Source organism: Ursus americanus, chromosome 14 (genome assembly GCF_024610735.1).
Source record: "Ursus americanus isolate L20-20 chromosome 14, mUrsAme1.1.p, whole genome shotgun sequence".
NCBI lineage: Eukaryota > Metazoa > Chordata > Mammalia > Carnivora > Ursidae > Ursus > Ursus americanus.
Genome location: NC_142140.1, coordinates 59436666 through 59462278, shown reverse-complemented (window position 1 = coordinate 59462278; position 25613 = coordinate 59436666). Strand labels below are relative to the sequence as shown.

Here is a 25613-nt window from a genome sequence, read left to right as displayed (position 1 = left end):
GGTGCGGACGCGCCGGGCGACTGCTGGGCTGCGCGGCCGCCTGCAGCGCTGACCCCACAACCGCATCTGCAGCGGCGGGGACACGCGGCGGGGACGCCCAGCTAGCTCTTCCCCTGAGCCTCTCCTCCCGGGAGACGAGCTCCGCGGGGGCAGCCGAGACGCGGGCCAGGAAACGGGCACCGCCGCCTCGCGTGACCCCGCACCTGGCGTGGCCTCCACCCACCGTTGACCCCGCGCGCCACTTCCGACCTGAGCTCAAACAAGGAAGCCCAGCCGCGCCTGCGCCCCGCGGTGCCTAGCTCGGAGTGCCCGAGCGCGAGCGCGCACGCACGCACGCACGCACACACGCACACCAGCACGCCCGCTCGCGATTCGGCCGCGCGCTCCCCTCCGCCGGGCGGGGCCGGCGCGCGGGACTCCACTTCCCAGCGCGCTCCGCGGCGACGCTGGTAGCTGCGGAGGAGCAAGGCCGCCGTGCGGCTGTACCGCACGCAGGCGCGCACGCAGGCACGCACTCCGGCGGGCGCACCCCTGGCCCCGCCCCCGGAGGCCCCGTGCGGGAGCGCGCCCGGGCGTGCGCAGGGCGGCGGCGCGGGCGCGGGGGCGCGCGGTGACCGTTGGCGCTGAGGGGAGGAGGCAGCGCGGCCGCCGCCGTTGCGCAGATCCGGGCCGCGGCTGTGGGGAGGGCGCCGGGGCCGGTGACCTTCCGGAGGCGGGAGCGAGCCAGGGGGCCCGGGACGCCGAGCGCCGCCGCCATGAACAACTCGGGCGCCGACGAGATCGGGTGAGGACGCGCCGGCCTGCGCCGCCGCCGCCCAGACGCCGCCCCGGCCCCCGTCAAGGTCACGCCGGCGGGCCGCGCTGGGGCTGGCGGCCTGGGGGTCCGGGGACCCTCGCCGGGGCCGCCGGGGTCGGGGGGCGGCGAGCGGGAGCCTGGGAGTCCGGCGTCCCGCCGCTTCCTGGCCGGGACGGCCCTGGGAGGGCCCGGGGGGGGGCGGACGCAGCCGCTTCCTGGCCGAGGGGGACCCGGCACGGGAACCGGGCGGTGTTGGGGGGGCGGTCAGGGCGTCCCCGCCGCCGCCGCCGCGCCCGAGTTTCCCGCTGGGGGATCGGGAGCGGGGACCCTGGCGGTCCGGGGCGTGTTGTCCGCCCCCGCGGCTGGATTTCTGGCTGGGGGACCCCGAGCGGAGCCCGGGGAGGGTCCGGGCGCACCCCCGCTGCTTCCTGTCCGAGGAGGACCCGGAACGGGAGCCTGGGGGCTCTGGGACGCCTTGTGTCCCTCGGCGCTTGGACTTCTCGCGGGGGGGGACCTCGAGCGGAAAGCGGAGGGTTGTGGGGCGCCCCGGGCGCCTGGGTGCCGGTGTTCCACCTGGGGCTCCCGGGGCTCCCCCAGCCCGCGCACTAACTTGGCGGAGAGGCGCACGTGGCGGCCCCGGTCCCGGACGTGCCAGTTCTGCGGCCGCGCAACTTCTTCCACCCCGCCGTCGGGGCGGCGGCTTGCCCCGTTGCCACTCTTAACCCTTCCCGAAGTGCGAAGAAAAGGAAGGTGCGCGGACTCAGGGCCCGAGGGCCAAGGTCACGTGGGACCGGCCCCCGAGCCCAGCCGTAGCCAGAGCGCTGGGCGCACCGACCGTCCGATGGGGGGTCTGCAACTGGAGTACCTTCCGGCTCAGCCCCCTCGAGCCCACCAATAGACGCGTTGAAAAGAAAGAAGAAAGATACCTCCAGTGGGTGGACAGAAAAGGCTCGCTTCCTCGGGCTCTCTCCTTGACCGGAGCGGAGCTTTTCTCTGTAATTATAGCCTTGTCTAGTGCTAAAGGAGCCTGAGATGTGAGCAAGTGATCCCAGAGGAGCTAGGAAATCCATTTCTGCCCTAGTTGAGGGGTTTGGTCTAGTTTTCTTTGCAGAGAGCGGCTCCTAGGCTATCGGCATGGTTTTACGGTTACATTTTTCTGTGCAGTTTGGGGCTGGGTGTCTGTGGTCTGGTGTACGCTTCTCAGTGCCCTTAGCTTTGAAGAGATGCAGTGTGTCTGCTCGAGTGCTTAATTTGGTAAGTCATTGTTTGCGGGGTATGACTGGCCCCACAGGGCTTCCAGCTCCACGTTACTCCTGTGGACATAAATGCCTTTTGTGGGCTTTGTCTCTCAAAACCCCACACCATAGAGGACTGGGAAGAGGACCCTTAACTTCTGGTCTGGTTTGTGTTAAAAAGCATGTCCAGGGACTGCAAGACGGTGAGTTCTTTGTGTTACATGGGTGAAAAGTTGCAGCACTTCTGATGGGAAACTAGGGTATAGGGAGAAAGTGCTCCAGAAGGGGGGCTGAGCCTGACAGGAGAGTCTGTGGGCCTGCCACATCCCCATGGTGCTGGCCTTCCAGAATGCAACCACATACCGCCCAGGGTGGGGGTCTTCAGGCTTGGGGCTGCTTCTTTCTCTCAGCAGGGAGAGCAGAAAAAGGTTAGGAGGAAAGGGAGCCTGGAGACCCCTGAGGTGTGCTGCGAGGATCCAAGCCTGGGGCTGCAGAGGCAACTTGGGGACGCTGTGGAGCTAGCAGCAGGACGGGTTCGGGGACCCTTCCTGGCCACGTTCTCCTCCCCACTCTTGCATATCCACCCGGATCGCCTGGGATTTAAAGCTGTACAGGTGTCCCAGAACCCTTTAATTGCTTTGCAGGTAGAACTCTGTTGCTAAAAACCGTCGGCCAGTTTCTGTTTTACGTAGGATCCTTGTTTCTGTTCCATTGATGACGGAGTCCAGGGTCCACTTTATCTCCTCGCTCTCGTTGGCTGTCCTCGTACAGTGCGGGTGACTCCCCTGGGCTCCCCAACGAAGGGCCGTCTTGCAGTTTCCTGTGAGCGGGCCACGGTTGCCTACGCTGGGGTGGTTACCATGTGGGGGTGAGCGTGGCACTGAGTTCCAGATCATGGCAGATTTAGCAGGATGTGGCAGGTCCGAGTGATCTCTGACGACGTCCGCCTTCATTTCCAGTCTCCTTTGCGTTGGTCTTTGGTCAGCCTCGTCTGAGTGACTTCTGAAGGAGCGCTTGCCAGGCGGGAAGGGCTGCTCCCCTTTCCCTAACATGAACCCTCATGTAGGGGTGGAGGGGCAAGGCCTCAGCAAGTGTGTGGATGCATGGGGTGCCATCCAATGGGGGTGTGTTCTCCTGAGTTTGAGTCTTCCAAGGGAGAGCTTCACCAAGTCGTGGCTGTACCCGAGCCGGCTCAGCGGTCCCTGTGAAGTCTGGCGGGAGAGAGGAAGTTGGCCGAGACCGGTGGTTTTAGTTAGTGTTTTCATCGTTCTGATTGTCACTATCAGCCAGAGCAGCGGGAGGGCTGGGTCTTGAGGGCAGAGGGCTGATAGGAGCAGCAGTGTCACGTGTGGCCCTGTGTAGCAGGTGTGTAACAGGCTGATAGCCTCCCTTGGGGCCAGCGACCAGGGGTACAGGCACTCACCTTGGGGGGGGGGTCTCTCGGTTCCGACTCTGGAACTGGCACCGGCTCAAGCCTTACGGAGATCAGACCCCCGGTCTTTTGGTAGGCCTCCAAAGGCGCCTGGCACCTTGTTGGTGCTCACAGGTGCAGGGGGCGGGCTGGCTCCTGTTAGGCCGGAGGTGTCTTGTTCCACCAGCCTGTAGGGCAGCCGGCTTGTGTTGTGGAACCGGAGAGAGGCTTGAGGAAGATTTTATCGGGCGCGTGTTCTGTGGGTAAGGCAGGGCCAACTGGACACCCTCGCGGGGGGAATCCCGGGGAAAGGAGGGGCTCCTCAGAGAGAAAGTGAGGCAGCATGCGGGTCACTTTGAGAGAAGGTGCAGGGAGGCGGCACGAGTCCATGGCTGCTGGAGCTTGAAGCATGGAAAGCGGGTGACCCCACCTGTCCCAGCGGCCCAGCAGTCCCATCAGTCCCCGGGGTGCTGACAGGGTGAGGCCAGAGGCCTGGGCCTGGAAGAGTGGGGACTTGTTAAATGCCTGTTTTCACTGAGTGCCCAGGAGGTGGGAGGGGCCCTAATGGCTTGGTTCAGAGAGGTCCTGAGTGGGGAAGGGGCTGCTTCTTGCAGTGGAGAGGGTGATGGAGACCTCTGGGGGTAGAAGCTAGTGTTGCTTCTCTTTTGCATTTTGGAGCAGAGTCTCCCTAGCAGTGCTGACATCTGGGGCACCCTGGGCCCTGCGGGGGCTGAGTAGCATCCCTGACCCCCACCCACTCGGTACTAGGAGAACCCCCGGTTGTGACAATGACACATGTCCCCAGATATCGCCCAGTATCCTCTGGTAAATGAGACACCTGTTTGGGGACATCTGCTCTTTTCGGCCTGGTTCCCAAGGCGTCCCTGCCACTTGCTCCCGTGGCTTAGGATTTGTCGGCTGTAGCAGGAACTAGTTTGACGCCTGTAAGGTTGATGGTGCCCTGGTTGACTTCTGTTTTCGGCGTTGGCAGTGGGTTGAGCACCTTCACCAGGTGATGTGCCTGCCCTGCTCGCAGAAACTCCCCCAGAGTGCTTCCCTGCTGATACCCTTCCTAGAGCCCCTGCTGGGAGCTGTACTGGAACTTTCTGCCCCAAGTCAAACCCTTCTCTCTGCAGGACAGACCGAGGCTTAGAAGGGCAGGAGGCTTGGCCAAGGTCACCAGTAGGACGAGCCAGAGCTTGGAGTCCCGTGCTCCTGGTGAGCCAGTACAGGCCTTGCAGGGAATGGCGGGGATCGGGGCCAGGCCTGACTGTACGTTGCACCACTGTCGCCTTCACGGGGTGACTGTACTTTCACACGGTGTCACACTGTCTCAGAATCGTGAGTGGTGTCTTCCGCAGGTTACGTGTTTGATTGAGGCTCTTGCCTGGTACCAGGGAGTGGTGGGGAACACTGGTCCTGTCTGGGGGAGCGCAGGTGGAGGGGCTCACAGTGGGAGTCTGTGGGTGTCGGGAGTTCATGCCAGGCACTGGGGCATCCTGGGATTTTCTCTTGCATTTCTCTTGCATTTCTCTTGCTCGACCCGCACAGTGGTCTGGGAGGGGGTGATCTCACCTTGCTGGCAGGAGGGAAGCCTGAGCTGCTGAGGGAAGGGCCTGCACAGGCAGGCTTTGGGGTAAGGCCTGAGCCCCAACAGTTGCTTCCCGGACTTTGTCTATTGCTGTGAAAGGGCCCTGAAGTGGGGTGGCTCCCTGGCTCCTGGGCCAGCGCTGTGTGTTCCTCCTAGAGCTGCTTGCTTCCCTGCAGGGAAACAAGGACGTACTTAGGGGGACAAGGTCCCAGGGTGACTTCACTGGAGGGGCAGGAAGGTGCAGAGGCTCTACATCGTGTGTACTTTAAGCAGAAAGAGCCATTTCCTAAACAACCATGGTTGGTCCCAGGTCCTGTGCTGCTTGCCCTCCAGAGCCAGACTCTGCCCCGCTGCTGCCTTACTGGTGGCCGCCTCACCAGGCAAGCTGGCGCTTTCTGAAGCCTGCACGCATGCTGTGAGGGGGCAGAGCCTGCAGTGGCTGGCTGGGACCAGGGGAAGCTGCTGAAGGTCTGCTCTCTGGCACCAGTACCGTGTGGCTGCCCTAAAGTACACAGAGCAAGAGCGGCGTGGTCCTCCAGAGCGGGGTTCCATCCCAGCGGGTGGGGGAGGGGAGAGGTAACCAGAGCTGGGTGCCCCCAGTTACTTCTGCAGAGCCCCTTCCAAGAGGAAGTCACCAGCACCTGCTGTCAAGGTGCAGGCCCTGGGAGCCACCTCTCCTGGGCCCTCCTGGTAGTGGCATTGCCCGTTCCCCCTCAGGAACCTGACTCTGGGTCACCTGGCAGGGCCCGATGGAGCCAGGGGGTCCCTGTTGGTTTGTGGGGTTCGGGGACTGGGGGGTGCTGACTGTCAGTTTCAGCTGAATCATGACTCTTGCACCCTTAAGAGCAGGGAAGGGCTGGAGGGGGAAGCACGCAGTCAGCTCTCCCCTTAATCTGCAGAATCCCATCAACGCCGGAGATGGACACAGTGCCCTGTGAGACCGTCTGGGTGCCGCTGGACAGGTGGCAGGGCGAGCAGCCCCCCACTCTGTGTCAGGCGTGCACATAATCTCTGTTGACTAGCGATGGTTTTGCTGCCCAGGCAGTGATGGAGCTGTTCCTGGCTGCTTCTGCCAAAGCCCTGTGGTTTCTGGGGCTCAGAGGTTGGGGCTTTGTGCTGGGGCTCTGAAGGGGGCCTCCCAGGACCTTGGGAACCTTGTGGCTCCTGTGTGTGGACTGGGGAAAGTGCGCCCTTGGAGTGGGAGGAGAGGAAATGGGAACAGGGAGAGCAGCTAGCCCGGTGCTGTCTGGAGGCTTGGGGCTCTCCATCCTGATGGACGGGGAGCCTGCAAAGGTGTCCCCTGGTGTGTAGCTCAGAGAGCCTAGGGCCAGGGGAGAGGGAGATCCTGCTGTTCCCTCAGTAGTGAAAATTTCTCATAGCTTAGGACTTTATCTAACTTCAGACTTGCGGAACATTGCAAAAGAGTAAGCAGAGTGGCTGGATATTCTTTTCCCTGCTCACTCAGCAGTGGCTGACATCTTGCCCTGTTTGTGGGTGCCTCTCCCAGACGCCGTGTGCATCTCGGGTGAAGTACTGGGGAGTGAGCGGGGCCCCGTGACCCTTCACGTGGACCCTTGGGTGTGTGCTGTTTTGTAAGAACGAGAGCCTCTGAAATCAGCGCAGCACAAGGAGGGCCCAGATGATGGAGTGAGGGTGCAGCGCGGATAGCTTTTTGCTGTCCAACCCACAGGGCAGAGTCCAGCCTTGTCAGTTGTGCGGGTGATGGTGCTTCTGGTCTTTTCTCCTTCATGCCAGATTGTGAAATTGAAACAAGGGCTGAAGCCTGGACTGGTCAGACGAGTTCCTTCCTCCATAGGTGGGTGGGTGGCAGAGGATTGGGTTGCTTGGAAGGATACCTGTTTATGACCTTACTGTTTTGGTTGGATGCATGCTAACTAGAAGCTGGTATTTGTCTCCGTGAATTAGGTTTTGTGTTTTGAGAATGCTTGAGATCTCTTTTTCCTGCATGAATTTGCTTTTCCACAGCGAACCCTTGTTCATTCCTGTGTGGAAGGGGTGGGCAGACACGCAGCTCCTCAGCGGTGCCAGCCGGCCTTGGGGCCTTCAGTCATCCGCTCTGCGCCCCTACTGGGTGCCAGGCCCTGCGGGGGCGGGGCCTGAGGCACAGCTCGCTCGCTGGCGGCAGCGCCCTGGGTGGCCGCGGAGGCCCGCTCCCCCGGGATTGTTGGGAGGCCGGAGGATGCCTGGCCTGACTCTGAAGGGGTGTGTAGGAGACACGAGTTTCAGTTAATGAGGCCTAGACGGGAGCCTCTCTCTGCTGCTCGATGAGACTTGTCCTTACAGAAGGGCCTGCCCCTACCGTGGTGGCCTGTTTGTGGCCATTCTGAGGACGGCAGAGGGTACCCGTCTGGTGGTGGGGACAGTATTTCTCACACACCAAATTCAAAATGCCCCTCCTCAGAGAAAAGGCTGGAGTGGGACCAAGCCCCTGACAGTCCTGCCGCCTGTTGGAGGCATTTTGCCGGGGGCTGGCACGCTGGAGCTCAAGTCCCTGGATGGAGCAGGGGTGACAGGTGCACTGGCTACCTCGACGGGGTCTGTCCTGGGGTGGAGGACAGGTCACCCCTGTTGCTCAGGGGCAGGAGTGCCATCACCCTTGCGGGGGTCATCTTTTCTTCAAGCTGACTGTGGTGTGGTCGGCTGCAGACAACGGGACTGCAGGACCCTTAGTCTCAGACGGGGACTGAGCCTCGGCCACATGCTGGCATCTGAAGCCCTTGCCAGTTAGCGTCCAGGTCCCAGTCTGCATATGACAGTGCTCATAGTCCCTTCCCCCGCCGCCTCTGTCATACCCACCTTCCAAGCTGTGGGAGGTCTGAATGATGTTTGAGGGGCCCGTGCTTCTTAGAGATGCCAGTGAGCGTGGCACCAGTGAGGGCTGGAGTGGCCCTACCACACGGGCCTGCCTCCGGACCCGCTCCAGTGCCTCAGTTCACCTCAGGCCTCGCCAGTCCAGGGGAAGGGGAAGGGCTCTATGGGTTCTGAAACTTCCCTAGAGGTGTGCTGGGCAGAAGAGAGGCCAGTTGGCAACAGGGGCAACTGTGGGGTTCCTCTGAAAAGTTCTAATGTGTCTGCCTGAAAGGGCAGCCCAGGCTACCCTGGGGTGGGAGATGTGGGACGGGGCTCCAGTGCTGAGTCTGGAGCTCCAGGGACGTTCCAGTGATTTGTGGGTCTTTACTCATGACCACGTGGAAGGTACCGGAGGCTTTGTCCTAGAGCCCCCGTCATTCTATTTTGTTGCATGTGCTTTTCAGACCTTGACTTCTAAGTCCACAGTGTTTGCAAGAGCACTGGGGAAGTATGCCCCATAACCCCACCCCAAAGCCCCTGTGGTTTGGGGGCTCCTGTCAGTCTGTTTGCAAGGTCTCGTTTTCTCCCTGCGCACGTGTGGCTCTGGACATGTGTTCACTTGCATGTTGTAACAGTCACCCCCACCGTCTTGGCAGATCTCAGAGTCATTTATTGCTTCCACAGCTGACGAGGCCGGGCGGTGGTTGAGGCGGACATGTGTCAGTGCCTTGACCTCGACACAAGGCAGCATGTCTGCACCGGCTTCTTGTAGAGTCCCGCCTTGGGATGGGGTGGCTGAGGTGAGAACTGTCTTGACGCTAAGTGGTTCCTTGTTGGATTGCAGGAAGCTCTTCGTGGGCGGTCTGGACTGGAGCACTACGCAAGGTAGGTGGTGGGGACCGGCCCGCGTGCCAGGCACCGCGTGCAGGCTTGTGACCTTGGTCTGCAGGTTGTGTGCACTCATCGCTCGCTCTTACCTTGGGTTGTCTGTTTGTTTTAATTCTTGATTGATTTATTGTCTTGAATTCTGGGGAGGAGGGGCGCTTGACTGGGGGCTGTCCTGATGTCTCACCAGAGTTACGGGAGGGGTACGGAGGGCAGGAGACTGTTGGTGTGTGGCGTGTGGAGGCCTGGAGGCTTGCTGGCGCAGCCCCTGAGCTCAGGCTTGAGGAGGAAGCAGCCAGTGGTTGCTGGCATTCCGGTGGTCACCTTGCCTTCCCTCAGACTTCACCAGTACCTGTGGCCGCGGCCATTGTCAGTTGCACCCTTTCTAATTCGTGTGAACACATAATGTGTCTGTGTCTGCAATACCCCGTCCATTCCCGTGGGTCTCCTGTCCTTGACCATCTTCCACACAAATGCACACCCACACCACCATGCCCCCCTCTCCCAGTCAGTTGACAAGCCAGCTTACAAGTTGCTGGTTCCACACTTTCCAGGTCAGGCTGAAGAACTAGGAGCATGTGTGCCTGTGTGCTTGACACACCAGCTCTGAGCCAGTGCTTAATACTCTGGTGTGTGTGTTTGTGTTTTTGTCCCAATCTCTGAGCAGAGACTCTACGCAGCTACTTTTCCCAATATGGAGAAGTCGTAGACTGTGTGATCATGAAAGATAAAACCACCAACCAGTCTCGAGGCTTTGGGTTTGTCAAATTTAAAGACCCAAACTGTGTGGGGACGGTGCTGGCCAGCAGACCACACACACTAGACGGCCGAAACGTAAGTGTCCTTCCCTGGAGTCCGCTTGCTCCTGTCCCTCCGTCCCTGCCACGCGCCGCCCCGTCAGCTTGCCTCTGCCGCCGGGCCTCGGTGGACGTGCACGTGAAGGAGCGTTTTAGCGGGGTGCACTTTCAGAGGGTTGCGGCTCTGGGCTTAGGCTGGATGGGGCAGTAGGGCCTGGATTTGGGATGAATCGACTGGGGGCATGGGCTTGTTTGCTCTGCTGACACCTTTTCTAGAGAAAGTAGCTTCATATTTACAGCTGACTTGTTTGAAACTTCTGCAGATTGACCCAAAGCCATGCACGCCTCGAGGGATGCAGCCAGAGAGGACACGGCCCAAGGAAGGATGGGTAAGAGGCCGGGCTGGGTGGGGCCTCTCCACGTGCGCCACGGCCCCAGCAGGAAGGAAATACGTGCCTGGATCTGGTGGTTTTGCTCGCTACCGTTGAGAGCAGCGGAGATGTTCTGGTTTGCTGTCTGAGCACCAAAGCACTGCTCGGATTTGTCTAGTGGTGTATTTACTTGTAGCCAAGAATGTTCTTACTCGTCTGCCTTGAAAACCAGAAAAGGACCTCCACACCTGTTTGTGATCAGTTTGAGTTCCATTTTCTCTGCCATGGCGGCTCCCAGCCTGCCCCGGGGGGGCGGGTGTCAGAGCACCCTCTGCCCCTGCCCCCCACACCTTTCTGCTTGCTGGCTGCTCCCTTCCAGGTGCTGCAGCTCACAGGCAAGGGCCCAGCTGGCCCTGTCCGAGAGCCTGGTTGCTGGTTGTTGGAACAGCTGGTTCGGAAATTCGCCCGTGTGGCGGCTCCTCGGGGGTTCTCTGTGAGCTGTGGGTGGCCCCTGATGCTTGGCCAGTTGGAGCAGACCCATCCTCTGTCCATCACCCATCCCTCCCCTTCCCCAACCCAGCAGGTCTCAGAGAAGACCATCATCCAGGACGCCTTTGTCCTAGCAGGAGGGCCTGGCCAGAGCTGGGCTGGAGGCAGGGCAGATGTCTGGGCCAGGGCCCGAGAACCTGCATTTCTAGCAGGATCCAACTGCTGCTGGCACACAGGGCCTTCAGACCCTTGGAACAGTTTTTATTTTCCCAGTTTTCCGTTGGGAAACTTTTTGGGAACTTGACAGAACACTCAGAAGAGTGATATATCAAACCCCTAGACACGTTGCCTAGGTTCATCAGTTGTTAATATTTTCCTTGTTATCTGTGTTTGCATCCCATCTCTGCCTGTGTCCACTCCTAAGTTCTGGAGCGTGTGTCTCCTAAAAGCATGTTCTCACACACAGCGGCCACCCCCACAGCGGGAATGTCGGCAGTGGCCCCTGGCACCACCTGTGCCCAGACAGTGCTCCTGCGGCCCTGGGGTCACTTCTCAGGGGGCTTTCGTAGCTCTTCTCTTCAGACTGGAATCCCAGCCACGTTCAGGTTCCATTTGGTTGCTCGTGTCCTTTAGTCTCTTAGCAGCTTTACTGAGGCAGAGCACCCCTACGTGTACCCGTGAGACTCTCTCCCGCCCCAGAGCTCAGCGGCATTGGTCCAGAGCCTTTGGGACAACGGAGCCCGGAAGCCCCTTGGACAGGAAGGACAGGGGGTGCGAGGAGTGCAGTGAGGGGGGAGGCAGCATCCCAGGAGCGGGAGCTGAGGTTCTGGTCCTCCTCTGCGCACAAGCGTCAACAAGCTTGGGTGAGCGTTTCCCTCCGAGGTGAGACCCTCCCCGCCGAGGGTGGGATCATTGGGTTCAGGTGAGGTGAGCGAGAACTTCCCATAGTCCTTTTTTTGTTACCCGCTGCAAAGCTGAAAAAACTGCTAGTTTTCACCGTTCTGGCTGCCAAACCCAGAGTCCTTCCTTTGAGGTCGTAGAGCTCTGTGCTCTCTAGTTGTTGTAACTCCGGATGCTTGGACACAGGACCCACCCCGTGCTCTGCACGTGCCCCTGTGCCTGACCCCGAGTCGCCACAGGTCTCTGTAGGAAAATGAAAGGAGAGTTAGATATTTGCTGATTGTGGTTCTCTTTAGTGGGTTTTTGGAGTGTTTTGGTCTGGCTTTTAGCTGGGTCTTAAAACCAGTGCAGCGTGCATCACATACTCACCATGGGGAGTGTTGTGAGGGCTCCCCACGCAGACTAACCGTTTTTTCCTTCTTAAAACAGCAGAAAGGACCCAGGAGCGATAACAGTAAATCAAATAAGATATTTGTCGGTGGGATTCCTCACAATTGTGGTGAGACAGAGCTCAGGGAATACTTCAAGAAATTCGGAGTGGTGAGTTGTCCCTGCCCCAGAGCACGGCGGGTCAGGGTGGGAGTGGTAGAGCCAGATGTCCGTGGAGGTCAAGCCTGGCAGCTCTCTCCTCTGGGCCTGTGTCTTCCCCAAAGCAAGCCAGAGTCCAGGAGAGGGTTTACTGCTTTTTTAGGCAGACGAAAGCTCTCCAGGCCCATCTCCTGGAAGGCCCTTTGGGTTGGTTGTGAGCGCCGTGGTGTAAAGCGCTAGGTGGTGTCAGGGAGAAGCAGGGTTTGGCTTGGCCGTGGGAGCCAGCCTGCTGTCTCGTCACAGGAGGGAATGTTCTAGCCCAGGTCCCCCGAGCAGCAGTGCAGACCCCGCTGGCCTGGAACCGGTGTTGCCCGGCTCTGGCAGCTCACACTGTCCGCCGGGCTGCCGGGCACTCACTCTCTGGCTAGGCGTCGTGAGAGTTTTGGACCTGTCACCTCTCAGTGTTTCCTGAGAAAGTGACAGCCGACCTTCTCCCAAGGCTGGTTTTGTTTCTGGAAGAGGCTGAAATCTTTTAGAATCTTATGGGGGTTTAGAGTTACTTGGGCTCCTGCAGGAAACTCCGTTGTAGTAGGGAAGAAGCTCATGTGGGGGGCCATCCCAGTCATTGGAGGCTGGTTTTGTTTCTGGAAGAGGCTGAAATCTTTTAGAATCTTATGGGGGTTTAGAGTTACTTGGGCTCCTGCAGGAAACTCCGTTGTAGTAGGGAAGAAGCTCATGTGGGGGGCCATCCCAGTCATTGGAGGCAAAGGCACGGTGTCACCCCGGGTTCCCACCGGGTCACACACCCTGTTGGTGGGACCGCCGGTCTGTCGGGGGGCGGGGGGCTGAGCATGCCGAGGGCCTGGGCCAGGAATGAGGAGCGCCAGAGCACATGGTGACGTGTGCTCAGTGAGCCAGGGCCCCCAGAGGGCTGCTTGCTGGCTGGACATGTACCAGGAGTGCCGAGCTGCGTGCGGGTCAGATGGGTGGTCTTGGAGTGTGTGGCTGAGCACCAGAGCTCTGGGTCCTCCTGTCCCAGCCTCCGAGCCTTGGGCTTTGTCTGTGAATGGAAGGGCGCACTATGGTTCTCCCAGCTCTCACCTCCCCAGCTGGAGTGTGGGGCTCCCCGTGAGCACTTGGGGCAGGGGCAGCATGCACTTCCCTTGGCCTCCTTTGGGTCCCATGAGTCTCAGGCATCAAACCCCATAAGGCCGGCCTTTTGCCTCAGGACTTTCCCGAGGAGTGTCTGGAGATGTTCCCAAGCTGTCATTTGCCTCAGGAGTTTTGTGGTAGCCAGATGTGCCCGTGGCTGCCCGTGGCACCCGGGTTCTCGAACGCTCGTCTCTCTTGCAGGTTACAGAAGTGGTTATGATCTACGACGCAGAGAAGCAGAGGCCTCGAGGTAAAAGAGATGGAGTTTGTCCTTGACCTGCCCCCTTCAGATGGCAAACTATTTCACAATTAGGTGGTGGTGGTAGCGAGCATTGCCTCAGAGAAGGATGATTTGGAGACACGATTAAAACGTAGGCCCTTCCTGTGCAGCCCCAGCCTGTCTGCTTCCCAAGGTCAGACGTCACAGGGTTTTTTTGGCTCGTTCTTTTGAAGTTTTTACAACGTGACATGAATTTTGATATGGTTTCTGTTTTTAAATGTGTACTGAAAGCTTGGTGCTTTTTTCGAAGGGTGCACTTGTCACACAGGGCTGCGTCCCGCTTGGAGTCCCTGCCCAGGCCGGTCTCGTCCCGCGGCGTCAGGCTAGGTCTGCCCCAGCTCGGCTTGAACGTGGACTTCCCTTTATCCGTCCCAGGCTTCCCCTGTTTTTCTTGTTTCTTGTTCCCCCGAGACCGTGGGGCAGCGGGAGGAGGGTGAGGAGCCGCCTCAGCGCACCCCTGTGGCGTTCGGGAGCTGCCCGCGCTCGCACGTCCTGATGGGTTTGTGGGGCTGGGACGGCGGGCACCTGGTTTCCGTGCCCTTTTTTATTATTATTATTTATTTTTGTTTTTATTTAAAAAATTTTTTTTGTGGCTGCTGCTGTTTGTGCCCGGCCGTATGTTTTGGTGCATCCACCGCTTTTGGACCGGCTGTGTGAGCTGCCCTGGCAGTCTGGGCGCCGTGCAGCCCCTGCCCCAGCCCCGTCGGAGGCCCCCCTAGCGCACAGAGCCGGCGCCGCCGCAGCATGCGCCCGCCATGCTGGAGAATAGTTTGCCATTTGAACTTCCATCCTTCTCTTCCTCCATGATAAGTGACGTATCCTCACTTCATGTCGATTAAGCTGTTAAGTCTTAGCTTAACTTTAACGTAGCGTACATGCTTAGTGACGTACTTAAGTGTCTCATAGTGAAGTACAGTAACGTTAAGTAAGTTGTTTTTCCTTTTCTCTCTGTGAATTGTTTGTGATTAACGATATCTCTTTAGATTTCTCTTCTCCAGGTGCTAAATTATATCACACAGGTACAGGCCAGTCCCGCAGTCAGAGGAGGGAACGGGCTTTGCTCCAGTGGGGTGTAAACGAAGTTTCAGTGTGTTTCTGTCCGCTTCCTCAGTGGTGATGTCGCCTCTTGACAGACAGACGCACCCCTAGACGCCCCGCCCCGGGCTCCTTACCCAAGACTCACCGCCTCTTGCGCTATAACGGACCACCGGGCCCTGTGGTTGCAAACACTCCTGCACTTGGAGAAAATGTTAACTTTTTAACATGCTGTTCATCACCCATGTTGTGTTCTACCATTTGCCTCCGGTCTTGTGAAACTTCAGGACATGGGAATCCTGACGGCTGCTCTTAGAGTCCTACCCCCCAGTCAGCCCCCGAGGCCTCGCCCTGGGCCCGGGGAGCACGCCAGGCCGCTGTGGGCTGGGGATGCAGGCAGGAGGAGCTGGCGGGGAGGGCACTTCGGCCTTGACTTTGGGGCTCATGTTCCCGTGGGGGGCTCACAATGTCCTCCATGTCAGGTCCCTGCGAGCACGAGGCCAGCAGAGGGTGGGAGCGACAGCAGGAGCCCCCGGTGGGCTGGGGGCGTCCCAGAGAGCTCATCCTGCTCTCTCCCCTTCCCAGGTCTTTTCCAGGGCTCCGCCTCCCTCCTCCCCCTCGGCCAATCTAAGACCATGTCCCTGTCCCTGACCCGAGGGTTCTGCATGTGTCTCACTGGGGACAGTGAAGCCCTGACCTCGCCCCTCGCCCTGGCCGCTGCCTTTGCTCGCCTCACACCTTCCTCTTTGGCATCCCCCCCGCCACTCCCCTCCCCCAGCTCCAGCTTCTGTCTCCTTCTGTGTGTCTTGTCATTGTTCTGCTGCCGTGACCCCGCTCCTCGCGCGCCGTGTGCAGATTCTTGCGTAAGTGTGTGCATAGTCACACTCAGACACACGCGTGTGCAGAGACACATCAGAAGCCGCCTGAGTCCCGGTGTCCCTCCCTGCTAGGCTGTCATCTCCCAAGTTTCTGAGCTGTCTTCTCCCCCCCACACATCCCAAGGTTTTACCTACAGTCTCCCCACACAGCCCAGCTTCTGCAGCCTCAGCGTCCCTCTCCCGTCAGCTTGAGAGGCCTTGGGCTCGGCTGCTGCTTCCCGACGCCCCCTCCCTGCCCGCTCCGCACCGCAGGCCTGACCTGGGCTCTTTGCACCGGCCACGTGACGCTCAGTTGCTCTGCCCCCCTCCGCACCCCATGCCCTTCTTGAGCCCAGTCTGGGCTCTCAGCCCTTCCCCTCACCCGTCCTTTGTTCTTCGGGGTCCTTCTGGCAGCTGTCTGCCGCACGCGTCCTTTTGTGCTTAGAGCAGATGGGCCCCGGGGGAGACAGTGCAGCCGACTGAGGACCAGACATGCCACGTTAGCTGGGCGGTCACACTCACCCAGACCGACCAAACTTCGTTTATACTGCCACTTTCTTGTGTTTGGGAGATGCTAAATTTTTTTTCCCTTTAAAATTCTCTTTTCGATGGTATGGTGCCTCTTGCTCTTGCTGCTGACAGCAGAGTTGGACCTGCTGGAACCCGTTGTGGCCTGTATCTCTGTGTATTTATTTACATAGATATGTACAGATAGATACCTGTATACAGACGTATGTTACTTTGACAGGACTCCTTGGGCTTACCCAACAGTGTTGGATAAGCTTAGCGAGGCACTAACTGTGTAGAGACCGTACTTCTGTTTAACGCGCTAGAACGATATACGGCTGCTGTCAGCACTAGTTGCAAAGCAAATTGCAAGCCGAGGGGGAGAATCTTGGGTTTCAGAAAAGCAGCCGCGCACCCACGGCACACACCCCGCCCGAGGCAGCGCCCGCGACCCGCGGTCCCCTCCGCGGGGTGCTCTGGCACACACCGGGTGCACCGGGCTCGCGCGTGGGCCCAGCCCTCGCCTTTCTCCTGTCCAGGCCGCCCTCTCTCTGAGGCCAGCCCCTGGGGGTTCCCACGGTGTCTTCACGCGGAACCCTGCCTCCATCGCCGGCTCGGGCCCCGCCCTGCAGCCTCACACACTGCGCTTCCCTGAAACCCTCGGGCGACCCCTCGGCCCGGCCCTGATACTGTTCATCATCCTGTTTTGTGTCACAACGCCCTGCTACCTTGATTCACTCTTCGTCGTTGGCTAGGTTTTGGATTTATTACTTTCGAGGACGAACAATCAGTGGACCAGGCTGTCAACATGCATTTTCACGACATCATGGGCAAAAAAGTGTGTAGTTGTAGTTTTATTTTACCTTAAGACCAAACCAAGTCTTAGGCAACTTAGGGATTTCACTGGAAACATAATTCCGGGACAGAAAGAGGGCCGGGCGAGCCGCCCTGGGCTATTGTGCTGTGTGGGCTCGGGCCTCCTCCTGCAGAAGCAAGGGGCCCATCCTACCCGAGGGGTTCTGTCCGCGGCGTGGCGTCTCCCGTCTCGCCGGCTCTGCTCCCGGAGCCCCTCGCTCGGGATCACATGGGACCGGTGGGTGGGGTGGCCCCCCGGCCGAGGGGCACGGTCTGTGGGGGCCTCCTGGGCTGGCCTCCAGTGAAATTGCAGGTTGCCTCAGGCTTGGTTTCAGTGACCACTCCTTCAGATGTCTGTCCTTCACTCCATTTGCCTCCTGCCGCCCCCGATGTGTGGTGGGCAGCGGACCGTTGACAACAGGTTCCGCGTCAAACTGAAAGAGACGTAAACATCCTGAAGGATTGGTTCTTTTTACTTGGGTCACTTACTGTGGAACTCCGGTCCCGACCACATGCTCTCGGTAGTACTTAACTCCATGCAGTCAAGTGACCTCTGGTGTCATCTTCATACTGTGTTGCTGCCGCGGAGACGGCCGGCTCAGAATGGGGCCCCTGCTCGTTTGACTGGGGCCCCAGAGCTCTTGGGGAGGTTCACTCTAAAATGAATCGCTGGTAGAAATTCTGCAGTGGGATCTCTTAGAGTCAGTGAGAGGCTTTGGGTCCGCATTTCTGCAGGATTCCTGTGCCCGCCCTTCTGCAGCCTGCTCGCCCACCCTGGCGGCGGGCGGGTGTCACGCGGGCGGCGTTCCCTAGTTCCCTTTGACGTGTCCTGCCCTCGGGGCGGGACCACGGCTGTTTTTGTCCATCATGATACTGCGGAGGGACTAAGGCACCACGAGTTCCTGCCTCTCCAGCACTCCCACCCCAGCCCCACAGCCGCTCCCTGAAAGTTGATAAACACAGCGGCATGGAGCTATTTTTACATAGAGGTGGTGAGGTTTCGTTGCGGGCTTAATTAATTCCATTTGAACCTCAGCAGCAGACACAAATCTCGCTCCGACGTTCATTGAAGCTTTTAGTTTAAAATTAGCATGCAGATTTCAAGGACGCATGCCAGTTATGAACACAAGTTCAAAGGAGTCCACGTTCAGTATTTTAAGGTACTGTGACATTTAAAACTTGGAGGAAGCCTGGTCCTGCTCTAGGGGCAGAAAGGCTGCTAAGCGCACGGATCTGCTCCTATCTCCAGGCGGCCGGCCCCGCCCCGGTTTTGTAGGACGCATCGGTGTCTGAGTCTGGTCTGCACGGAGCACAGAGCGGAGACTGAGGTGGCTTCTCGGTATGGGGCTCGACTTCTAAAGTAAGGTGCACATGTGTGGGAGCCTGGCTCCTGGCAGCAGCCCCCGGCTCGCCCTGTTCCCGTTGCCCGACCTTCACTGGTGGGCAGGCCACAGCAGCCTCTCGGTTCCTTGGTGGGGGTTCGTCCCCGTAAAGGGCTTGGGTCCCACTTCTAATTAAAACCAGAGTGCATCCGTGTTCTGATAGGAAGAGAGTAAAAAAAAAAAAAAAAAAATTTACAAGGGCTGCTTTGCCTTGTAAGCAGGAACCAAATTCCCTTAAGGAGAGTATGTGAAGACTCATTAATTCGAGCTCTTTGAAACGGGTCCCTTGGTCCTGCTGTCACATCGCCTTGAGCTAACGGGGATTTGTTCCTATCCTGGAGTGTCCTTGGGGCATCAGGAAGGTAGGGTCTTTGTGCCTCTGTCCCACTTCCTGTTTGTTCTCCAAAGGGAAGGGGTCTGAAGGCAGAACTGATGGAATTCTGCATACATAATGCTTAGCCCACCAGACTGTGAGACCCCAAGGATGACTCCAAGTGGATTTATTATCTCTTCCTTCTCGTTAAAATTCATCATTAAAAAAAATTGGAGACTCAGTGCTGAGGCAGCCCTGTAATTGGGGGTCTTTGAGTTGTCAGTCTGCCCACATCATAAAAGCTGCGTAGGGGAGGGGGCCTTCTGGCGGCCACAGCGCTTGGTGCAAGGAGGGCACGCACGCTCGCTCCCGCGGTGCAGCCCCTCCGAGTGCTGCGGATCCTGGCAACGTCCAAAAGAGGAAGGGTCCTGGGCTGCTGACCTAACACAGTATGAAGATTGCTTACTGATTCAAATGTCCATTTTATTGCATGTTTGTTTACTTTTTTTGTTAGATGTAATGTAAGATTCTCTTTATCACATCCATTCCCTCTGACATTATTTTGAGTTAATTGAGATTCTTTAAGCGTTAGCCTGGGGAAGGTAAGTCTTTATCTTCCATTAGACATTTTAAATAAAACACCTAAGTAGACCAACTGTGTTTCTCAGGTATGAGCTTAAAGCACAGGCTGGGTGGGCGGGCTCTGGAAAGGTCTGTGTGTCTGCCGGCCTGGCTCTGCCCAGCGGAGGTCCCTCCTCCACTCCCTCCTCCACCGTGGGGCTGGGGTGGCGTCCGGCTCCTGCCGCGCTGGGGCCCTGAGAGCCCGGAAAGAGGGCTGCGACTGTTTGGTCCTGGTCTCTGTGTCCCTGGGGTGACGAGGCCATCGAAGGAGAAAGCTGTCATTTCACCTTGACTGAAAGACCCTTGTCACACAAAACTGAGGGCTCTCGGCCTTCGGTCCGTGCTCTGCAGCGGGTAGGGCTTAACATGTCTTACGGTTACATCTGTTGTACCTGAGAAACATGTTTTAAGCAAAAAGAAAAAAAAAAGAAAAAAAAAGAAAAGAAAAATCATAAATTTTTAAAGAAAAAAATACTGGCCTAAATAAGGTTTATAGTTAAGTATTTAGTTTTAAGTCATAATAAGATGCTAAGTGTAGTCGTAAGTTATTTGAGGGTGTGTCTGAAGGGAAGGGGGTCCAGGACCCTCGGCATCTCCCTAAACCAGAGCTTCATTTGTCTAGGTGGAAGTTAAACGGGCTGAGCCACGGGACAGCAAAAGCCAAGCGCCGGGACAGCCAGGTGCCAGTCAGTGGGGCAGCCGGGTCGTGCCCAATGCCGCCAATGGCTGGGCGGGACAGCCCCCACCTACGTGGCAGCAAGGATACGGCCCGCAGGGTAAGGCTCCAGTACCCAGAACCGGTCGTGCCCCGCCCCCCCCCCCCGCCCCGGCAGCCGTGTCACGGAGGCCTGCTTGGAGGCCAGGGTCCCAAGCCTGAGGGGCAGCAGCTCCCCATAGTCGCCCCCTTTTCCTGCAGACTCCCTGCAGAGGTGGGGCTCAGTGCTGGCTGGACAGGTGTGCAGGCCTTGAGGGAGTACATGACGGCAGAGGTGGGGCTTCCTCCCTGTCCAGCTGCAGGGTTGGCATGCAGAGCTGTGTGCTCATCCCAGGAGCCAGCACGTGGGCTCTGCTGGGAACCCTAGAGCCCCTGAACCAGAGGGGTGCTGTCCAGTCGGCCCACAGTTGAGAAAGGAGCTGGTTTCCACGTCCTCACCTGGTCCCCTGTGAGTGTGGTGTGACCCTCGGTGGTGTGCTTGGGCCACCTGTGTGAGGCCCCAGCTGTGGTTTGAGCACATGGGTCTCAGTGCAGGCAGCGGAGCTGCAGGAGTGTCCTCGCCCCACGCGCCGTGCTGTGGAGGAGGCCACGTGCATCTAAGGGAGAGTTCGATGCCGCGTGCGGCCACGCGTGCTGTCCCTGTGGTCCGTGGCCGTGCCGGACAGTGCCCCTAGGGGAAGCCGGGAGGACCGGGTGGATGGTGGATCGTAGAGTCTGTCAGTGCCGCCATCGCCCCAGCAAGTGCTGCACCGTGGGAAACAGTTGTCAGTGAGGTTAGAGTGGGAAGCGGGCCTGGCCTGGCCATCTCAGAGGCTCCGATCAGATGCTTTAAGGGAGTCTGGGGGTTTTGTCCGGCCGGAAGGGGGCACAGAGTCCTGCCTCCTGGGCCTTCTGAATCTGCTCCTGCTCCCTGGGCTCTGGGCTGATGCTAGCTGGGCTGTCACGGCCTCCGCGAAGGGTCAGCAGAGTGGTTAAGGACAGCCTGGCAGAAGGGCTGAGGTTCCCAGGGCCCCCAGGACGGGATCTGGTAGCCTGTGCCTCCTTTAGAAGTGCAAAGAAGGGACGGTGTCCAAGGAGGGGCAAAAGGAGGCCAGGTGGGTCTGTCTGCACCCAGAGGCACCTGGCACGCCCCACCCCCACCTCCACACCACCCCACCAGCCAGCCAAAGCTTTCAGACTTGTCTTTTTTAAAATATTTTATCGCAAAATAAAACATAGTCAGGGGCTCCTGGGTGGATCAGTCAGTGAAGCGTCTGCCTTCGGCTAAGGGTCCTGGGGTTGAGTCCCGTGTCAGGCTCCCTGCTCAGTGGGGAGCCTGCTTCTCTCCTCCCCACCTGTGCTCTCTGTCACTCTCTCTCTCCCCCAAATAAATAAGTCTTTGCCGGGGAGGGGGGGCGGACACAGCCACAGGAGACCAGTTACTGAGACCAGAGCTCTTGCCCGCTAGCACTTGACTGGTAGCCGGCCTGAGGCTCCCACCACCCAGCATAAGGTCAAGGTCCCACCCGTTCATTGGAGCCCCTAATCTGTGGGTGTCCCCTTCACCCTTTCTGGTGGGTTCTGTCGAAGAGCCAGGGCCACCTGACCAGCAGGCTTCTCTTGGGGAGCCTTCCCCCATAGAAGCAGGACACGAGTGGCAGCCCTTTTCCCACACTCAGGTGCCTGTGTTCCTGACACCACGGGCTCCTCTGATGCCTTCCTCGGGGCCGGGACGTCCTCCCCGTGCCCGCAGCGCGGCAGGACGCCCAGCCCCTGGAGAGTGTTTCCAGGAGGGCTTTGCCAGCAGGGCGAGTGCTGCTGGGGGTGGGTCAGCTGTTAGGCTGGGACACGGACAGGACACCGACCGCCCTCTTTGTTTTCCTGTTTAGGAATGTGGGTTCCGGCAGGACAGGCAATTGGTAAGTCCTTATTTGTGGGCACCCAAGAGAGAACCGAATCTGAACTGGGGTGGGCCCCCGGGGGGCCTGGGCAGCTGGGAGCTATGTGCGCCACACCCTTTCCCCCTCACTCACCTCTGCGTCCTGTGTTCCAGGTGGCTATGGACCGCCGCCTGCAGGGAGAGGAGCTCCCCCACCGCCCCCACCATTCACCTCTTACATCGTGTCCACCCCTCCCGGAGGGTTCCCCCCTCCTCAGGGCTTCCCACAGGGCTACGGTGCCCCCCCACAGTTCAGTAAGTCCTGCGGGCCCCTGGAGGGGGGCTGGGGGCCCATCCCAAGATGATCCTTGCAGCCTGCGCCTGTCTCTTGCTTGAGGCACGTGGCTGGGGTGCTGCCTGTCCTGGTCCCTCTGCTCGGAGGGCCGTGTGGGTGGCACATCTGTTTTGAGAGGGAAGTGTGCCCTCTCGCTGGGGCGTCTGGACCTGGTGTCGTAACTCGGCAGTGAGGGGCTTGAGTGTGTCAGGAGCTCTCGCCTGTGCTCGGCTCTGCGGTGGGGCACCTGGGCCTTGGGCAGCCAGCGCGCCTGCAAGGCTCTGTGCTAGCCCTTGGTAGAAAGGTGGCCGTGCGGCCACGCCTGGTGGCTAGGTCCTCAGCAGTGATGAGAAGCCCTTGCCTGACACACTGTGGCTGACTGCTGTCATTTCCACGTGCCACGTGGCCGGCCCAGACAGTCATCCCACAGTCTTGCTGGGAAGTGCTTGTGGGTCCGGGTGTGTTCTGTCGGAGTGCACCCCAGCTTGGGTCAGGCCGCTTGGCAGCCATGTGGCCCCTCATGGAACAGGTGTGCCTCTCCCTGGCCTGGACCACGTCTGATTTGAGTTCTAACCAGAAGACGGGTGGGTAGAAACAGGGGTGTCGAGCCCCAGGATGCAGTGGAAGGCTTGCTGTGGTGGAGGGCTGTGCTGCGTCTGGCAGGTGGGCTTTGTCCTTCTCAAGAGTACTGTCTGTGGGGTCCCTGCCTCACGCTCGGCCCCGGGCCCACCCTAGCTACGTCCCCAGGGCCTGGCCGCTCAGTGGGTTTCAGCAGGAAGTGGCCGTGCACTGTGTCTGTGGCTTTCTCTCCTGTTTGTGTGCAGGTTTTGGCTACGGGCCTCCACCCCCACCACCGGATCAGTTCGCCCCCCCGGGGGTCCCTCCTCCACCTGCGACTCCCGGGGCAGCACCTCTGGCCTTCCCTCCGCCTCCGTCACAGGCCGCCCCAGACATGAGCAAGCCTCCGACGGCCCAGCCAGACTTCCCCTATAGTCAGTACGGTGAGTTGGAGACCTGGCCCCGCCATCGCCTGCCTTCCTCCCCGCCAGCGGGAATGTGGTGGGAGGCCCGCTGTGCAGGGGCTGGTTGGACAGGGTCGAGCAAGATGGAAAGCAGGGTTTCGGTCTCTTGGGTTTTGGCCAGGGAGCTAGTCTTAGCAAAGCTTCGGTCGTGCAGCAGGTGTTCCAGGGCCTGTGGGTTTGGGAGCCCGGAGCTGTGACAGGGCCCCTAGGAGGATGACGCGAGGGCTTTTGGGGCACCCCTGGCGGGCCCTGTTCCTTGGTTGCCTCGTTTTCTTCTGAGCACGGGGCGGGCACCTCTGGGCCACATGGCTTCGTGGCTCTGGTCTGGGCGCACACTGGCTTGGGTGTTACCGTGGGCTTCACTCGAGGGGCTGCTCCTGGAGGAGGTGCTTCTGAGCCTGGGGTCTGCAGGGTGGCGACCGAGCCTGTGAGGGAGGAGGTCGTGTGAGGACAGGGTTGGGCCAGGTGTCCCGGATCAAGCAGGCCCTCATCTGGGGGTCTCCTGCCGCCTCTGCTGGGCCACGCGGGGGTGGGGGGGGGTTGCTGCCTGTCGCCAGGGCTCCCGGGGCTCCTGCAGGAGCCACAGCTTCAGCCCACGTTTCCTCGCCTGGGGCTCTGCCAGTCCCAGTTCGTTGCTCAAACTGTGTTTGGCCTAAGACCGCTGTGTCTGCAGTTGAAGCTGTTCTTGCCCTTGAATGCCATCCCTGGCCAGCTGCTCCCGGCAGCCCAGCATCATACAGGCTTGTCCCCCCTGGCGCCGTGCCCGGCAGCGGTCCCCAAGCCATGGGTTGTCAGCCCCCCACCCCCAGAGCAGGACATGTGGCGTCTGGCGTGCGTGAGCAGCCCTGGGTGGGGACGTGCTGACCGCCAGCGTGGCCCCGCCCCTCTGTGGAGGCTGCCCTGGGGTAGTCACCCTGGTCTCGTCTCTTACCAGGCCTGGGTACCTATTCTCAAGACCCGTCAGGCTTCGGGCCCATACTTTGTTTACACCCTTATGGTCAGGCTGAGCAGTGATGTGGCCTAGGTAGGTGGCGCCTCCTCATCCACGACCCCCACTCCGCCTGCACCCGGGCAGCGGACGCCGCCTCTGCCGTTCTGGGCGGGGGTGGACCTGGCGGTGCCCTCGGGACGGGGCCCTTGCCGGGGCGAGGATCTCGACTGGCCCCAGGAGGTCTGCTTCTATAGGGCAGCAGACATAGGCCCCCGTGCCTACGTGCACCTGCTGCTGGGGACCCGGGGCCCCCGGGACACACCTCCATCCCAGGTGTGCAGTCTGGTGCTGTTCCCCTTCCAGAGGCGCCTCCCCTGCCTTTTGAGGTCAGCAGGTGCAGGGTCTAGGTCCTGTGTGGAGGAGGGACCTGCCCGACCCAGGCAGTCTCTGCAGGCGTGGTGCCGTGAGTCACACCTGGTGTTGGGCACACAGTCTTTCCCTGCACCCGTCGGTTTTATGGAAGCTGCCAGGTTGGGTCAGTTCTGCAGAGAGGACTGTCTCGGGTCTGGCGGTCATCTGGGAGGGAGGCCTGGTGCTAGTCTGACATTTTCTTAAATTCTGGGGGCTGTGTCTGAGTTCCCTGTGCACTCCACTCAAAAATAAACTTTCTAGAAGCCCTTGGGCCACGGAGCCAGGCCAGGTACTCTTACGTCTCCAAGCTCAAAGGTTTCCAGTGGCTCAGAGGGGCCGCCGGGGCCCAGCCCCGGGTCCTTGGGAGTGGATGGGGAGGCAAGGCCAAGGATGAGGACGGATGGGACAGACCAGGGGGTCCTCGAGGTCTCTGAGTTGCTTTTCCTTCTGCGCAGAGACTGTGGTCAGGGTCCTGTGGGGGAGTAGGATGGGCTGTGTGGGCGTTGATCCCTCCTAGGCCGTCCGCGCAGAGCTGCCGTCCCTCCCGAGCTTACCGGGCTTTTTCCCTACAGGTTACGGACAGGACTTGGCTGGCTTTGGACAGGGCTTCTCAGACCCCAGCCAGCAGCCCCCCTCCTACGGGGGCCCCTCGGTGCCAGGCTCGGGGGGCCCCCCCGCCGGCGGCAGTGGCTTTGGACGAGGTCAGAACCACAACGTGCAAGGATTCCACCCGTACCGACGCTAGCCGGCCGGCGCCTTGTGGACGTCGGGGTGGCTGAGACCCAGGATTTAGAACTTGTGAACTCGTGACAATCACAAACTTGGCAGAAAAATAGCGACTCGACGGTGGGGGGAGGGGGGCGAGAGGCTTTTGGAGGCGGCTGTGGGTGTCTGGACTGAAGTTTTTAAATATATTTCTTTCTCTAACCCATCAGCACAATAAAAAAACGTCACTGGTTCAACAACAGGGTTTAAAAAAAAATGTCTTCAGCTTTAATTCAAAAACTTCAGGTTTCTTTTTCTTCCTTTTTTTTGGAATTATTTTCCTGAGCCTTTTGTTTTACCGTATATTGTAAACTTTTATGTTAAAGAAAAAATATACATTTACAAATTGTGAGATTTTTAAGAGAAATTTTCTACGATGTATACTGGCTTATTTTTTAATTTAAAGCAGGGTTTCCGTCGGCACTGGTGGCAGTGAGGGGCATTCTCAGTGCCTCACTCCTGGCTTTGAGGGTTGGGGCTCGTTGGTCCAGAAACTCTGGGAGCTTACAGAAGTCTACTGAGCGTGTTTTGTTTTTTGTTTATTCCTTGCTTTTGTCGACTGACCTGCCTGCGCCGTCTGCAGGTGCGCGGTGGGGGCCGCGCCTGCCCAGCCTCTGCGGGCACCGCCCCGCGTCCGCCCCGGCAGCAGGGACAGGGAGGCTGTGTCAGCCGTTCTCCCACACACGTGGTTTCAGGGCATCCCCACTGACCAGTTTGACCCTGGTTTGAATAAAGAGAAGTGCGTTTGGATTAGAAACCCA

The 25613-nt window shown here is 59.3% G+C and overlaps 1 protein-coding gene across 5 annotated transcripts; it reads left to right on the top strand.

The window, feature by feature from the left end:
• The first annotated feature begins 593 nt into the window (after window positions 1-593).
• Window positions 594-25613, top strand: DAZAP1 (DAZ associated protein 1). 5 transcript variants are annotated; one of them, XM_045800188.2, is made up of 13 exons: window positions 4983-6849; window positions 8689-8729; window positions 9397-9563; window positions 9850-9915; window positions 11716-11826; window positions 13168-13216; window positions 16401-16483; window positions 19439-19592; window positions 21400-21429; window positions 21564-21704; window positions 22548-22724; window positions 23680-23769; window positions 24660-24798. In XM_045800188.2, the coding sequence occupies exons 1-12, from the start codon at window positions 6782-6784 to the stop codon at window positions 23757-23759; spliced, it is 1167 nt and encodes a 388-aa protein (XP_045656144.1). In that variant the 5' UTR covers window positions 4983-6781; the 3' UTR covers window positions 23760-23769; window positions 24660-24798. The 5 variants fall into 5 exon arrangements, with proteins under 5 accessions (XP_045656143.1, XP_045656142.1, XP_045656144.1 ...); XM_045800187.2 differs by lacking the exons at window positions 4983-6849; window positions 23680-23769 and adding an exon at window positions 594-784 and having other exon boundaries at window positions 11719-11826; window positions 24660-25613; XM_045800186.2 differs by lacking the exons at window positions 4983-6849; window positions 23680-23769 and adding an exon at window positions 596-784 and having other exon boundaries at window positions 24660-25613.

What these genes read in the sequence shown, in the direction of transcription:
- DAZAP1 (XM_045800184.2), top strand. Translation starts at nt 6,782, where the DNA reads ATGCCAGATTGTGAAATTGAAACAAGGGCTGAAGCCTGGACTGGTCAG. An exon ending in CACGGCCCAAGGAAGGATGG is followed by an intron (nt 9,916 to 11,715) that starts GTAAGAGGCCGG and finishes TTCTTAAAACAG; the next exon opens with CAGAAAGGACCCAGGAGCGA. An exon ending in ACGACATCATGGGCAAAAAA is followed by an intron (nt 16,484 to 19,438) that starts GTGTGTAGTTGT and finishes TCATTTGTCTAG; the next exon opens with GTGGAAGTTAAACGGGCTGA.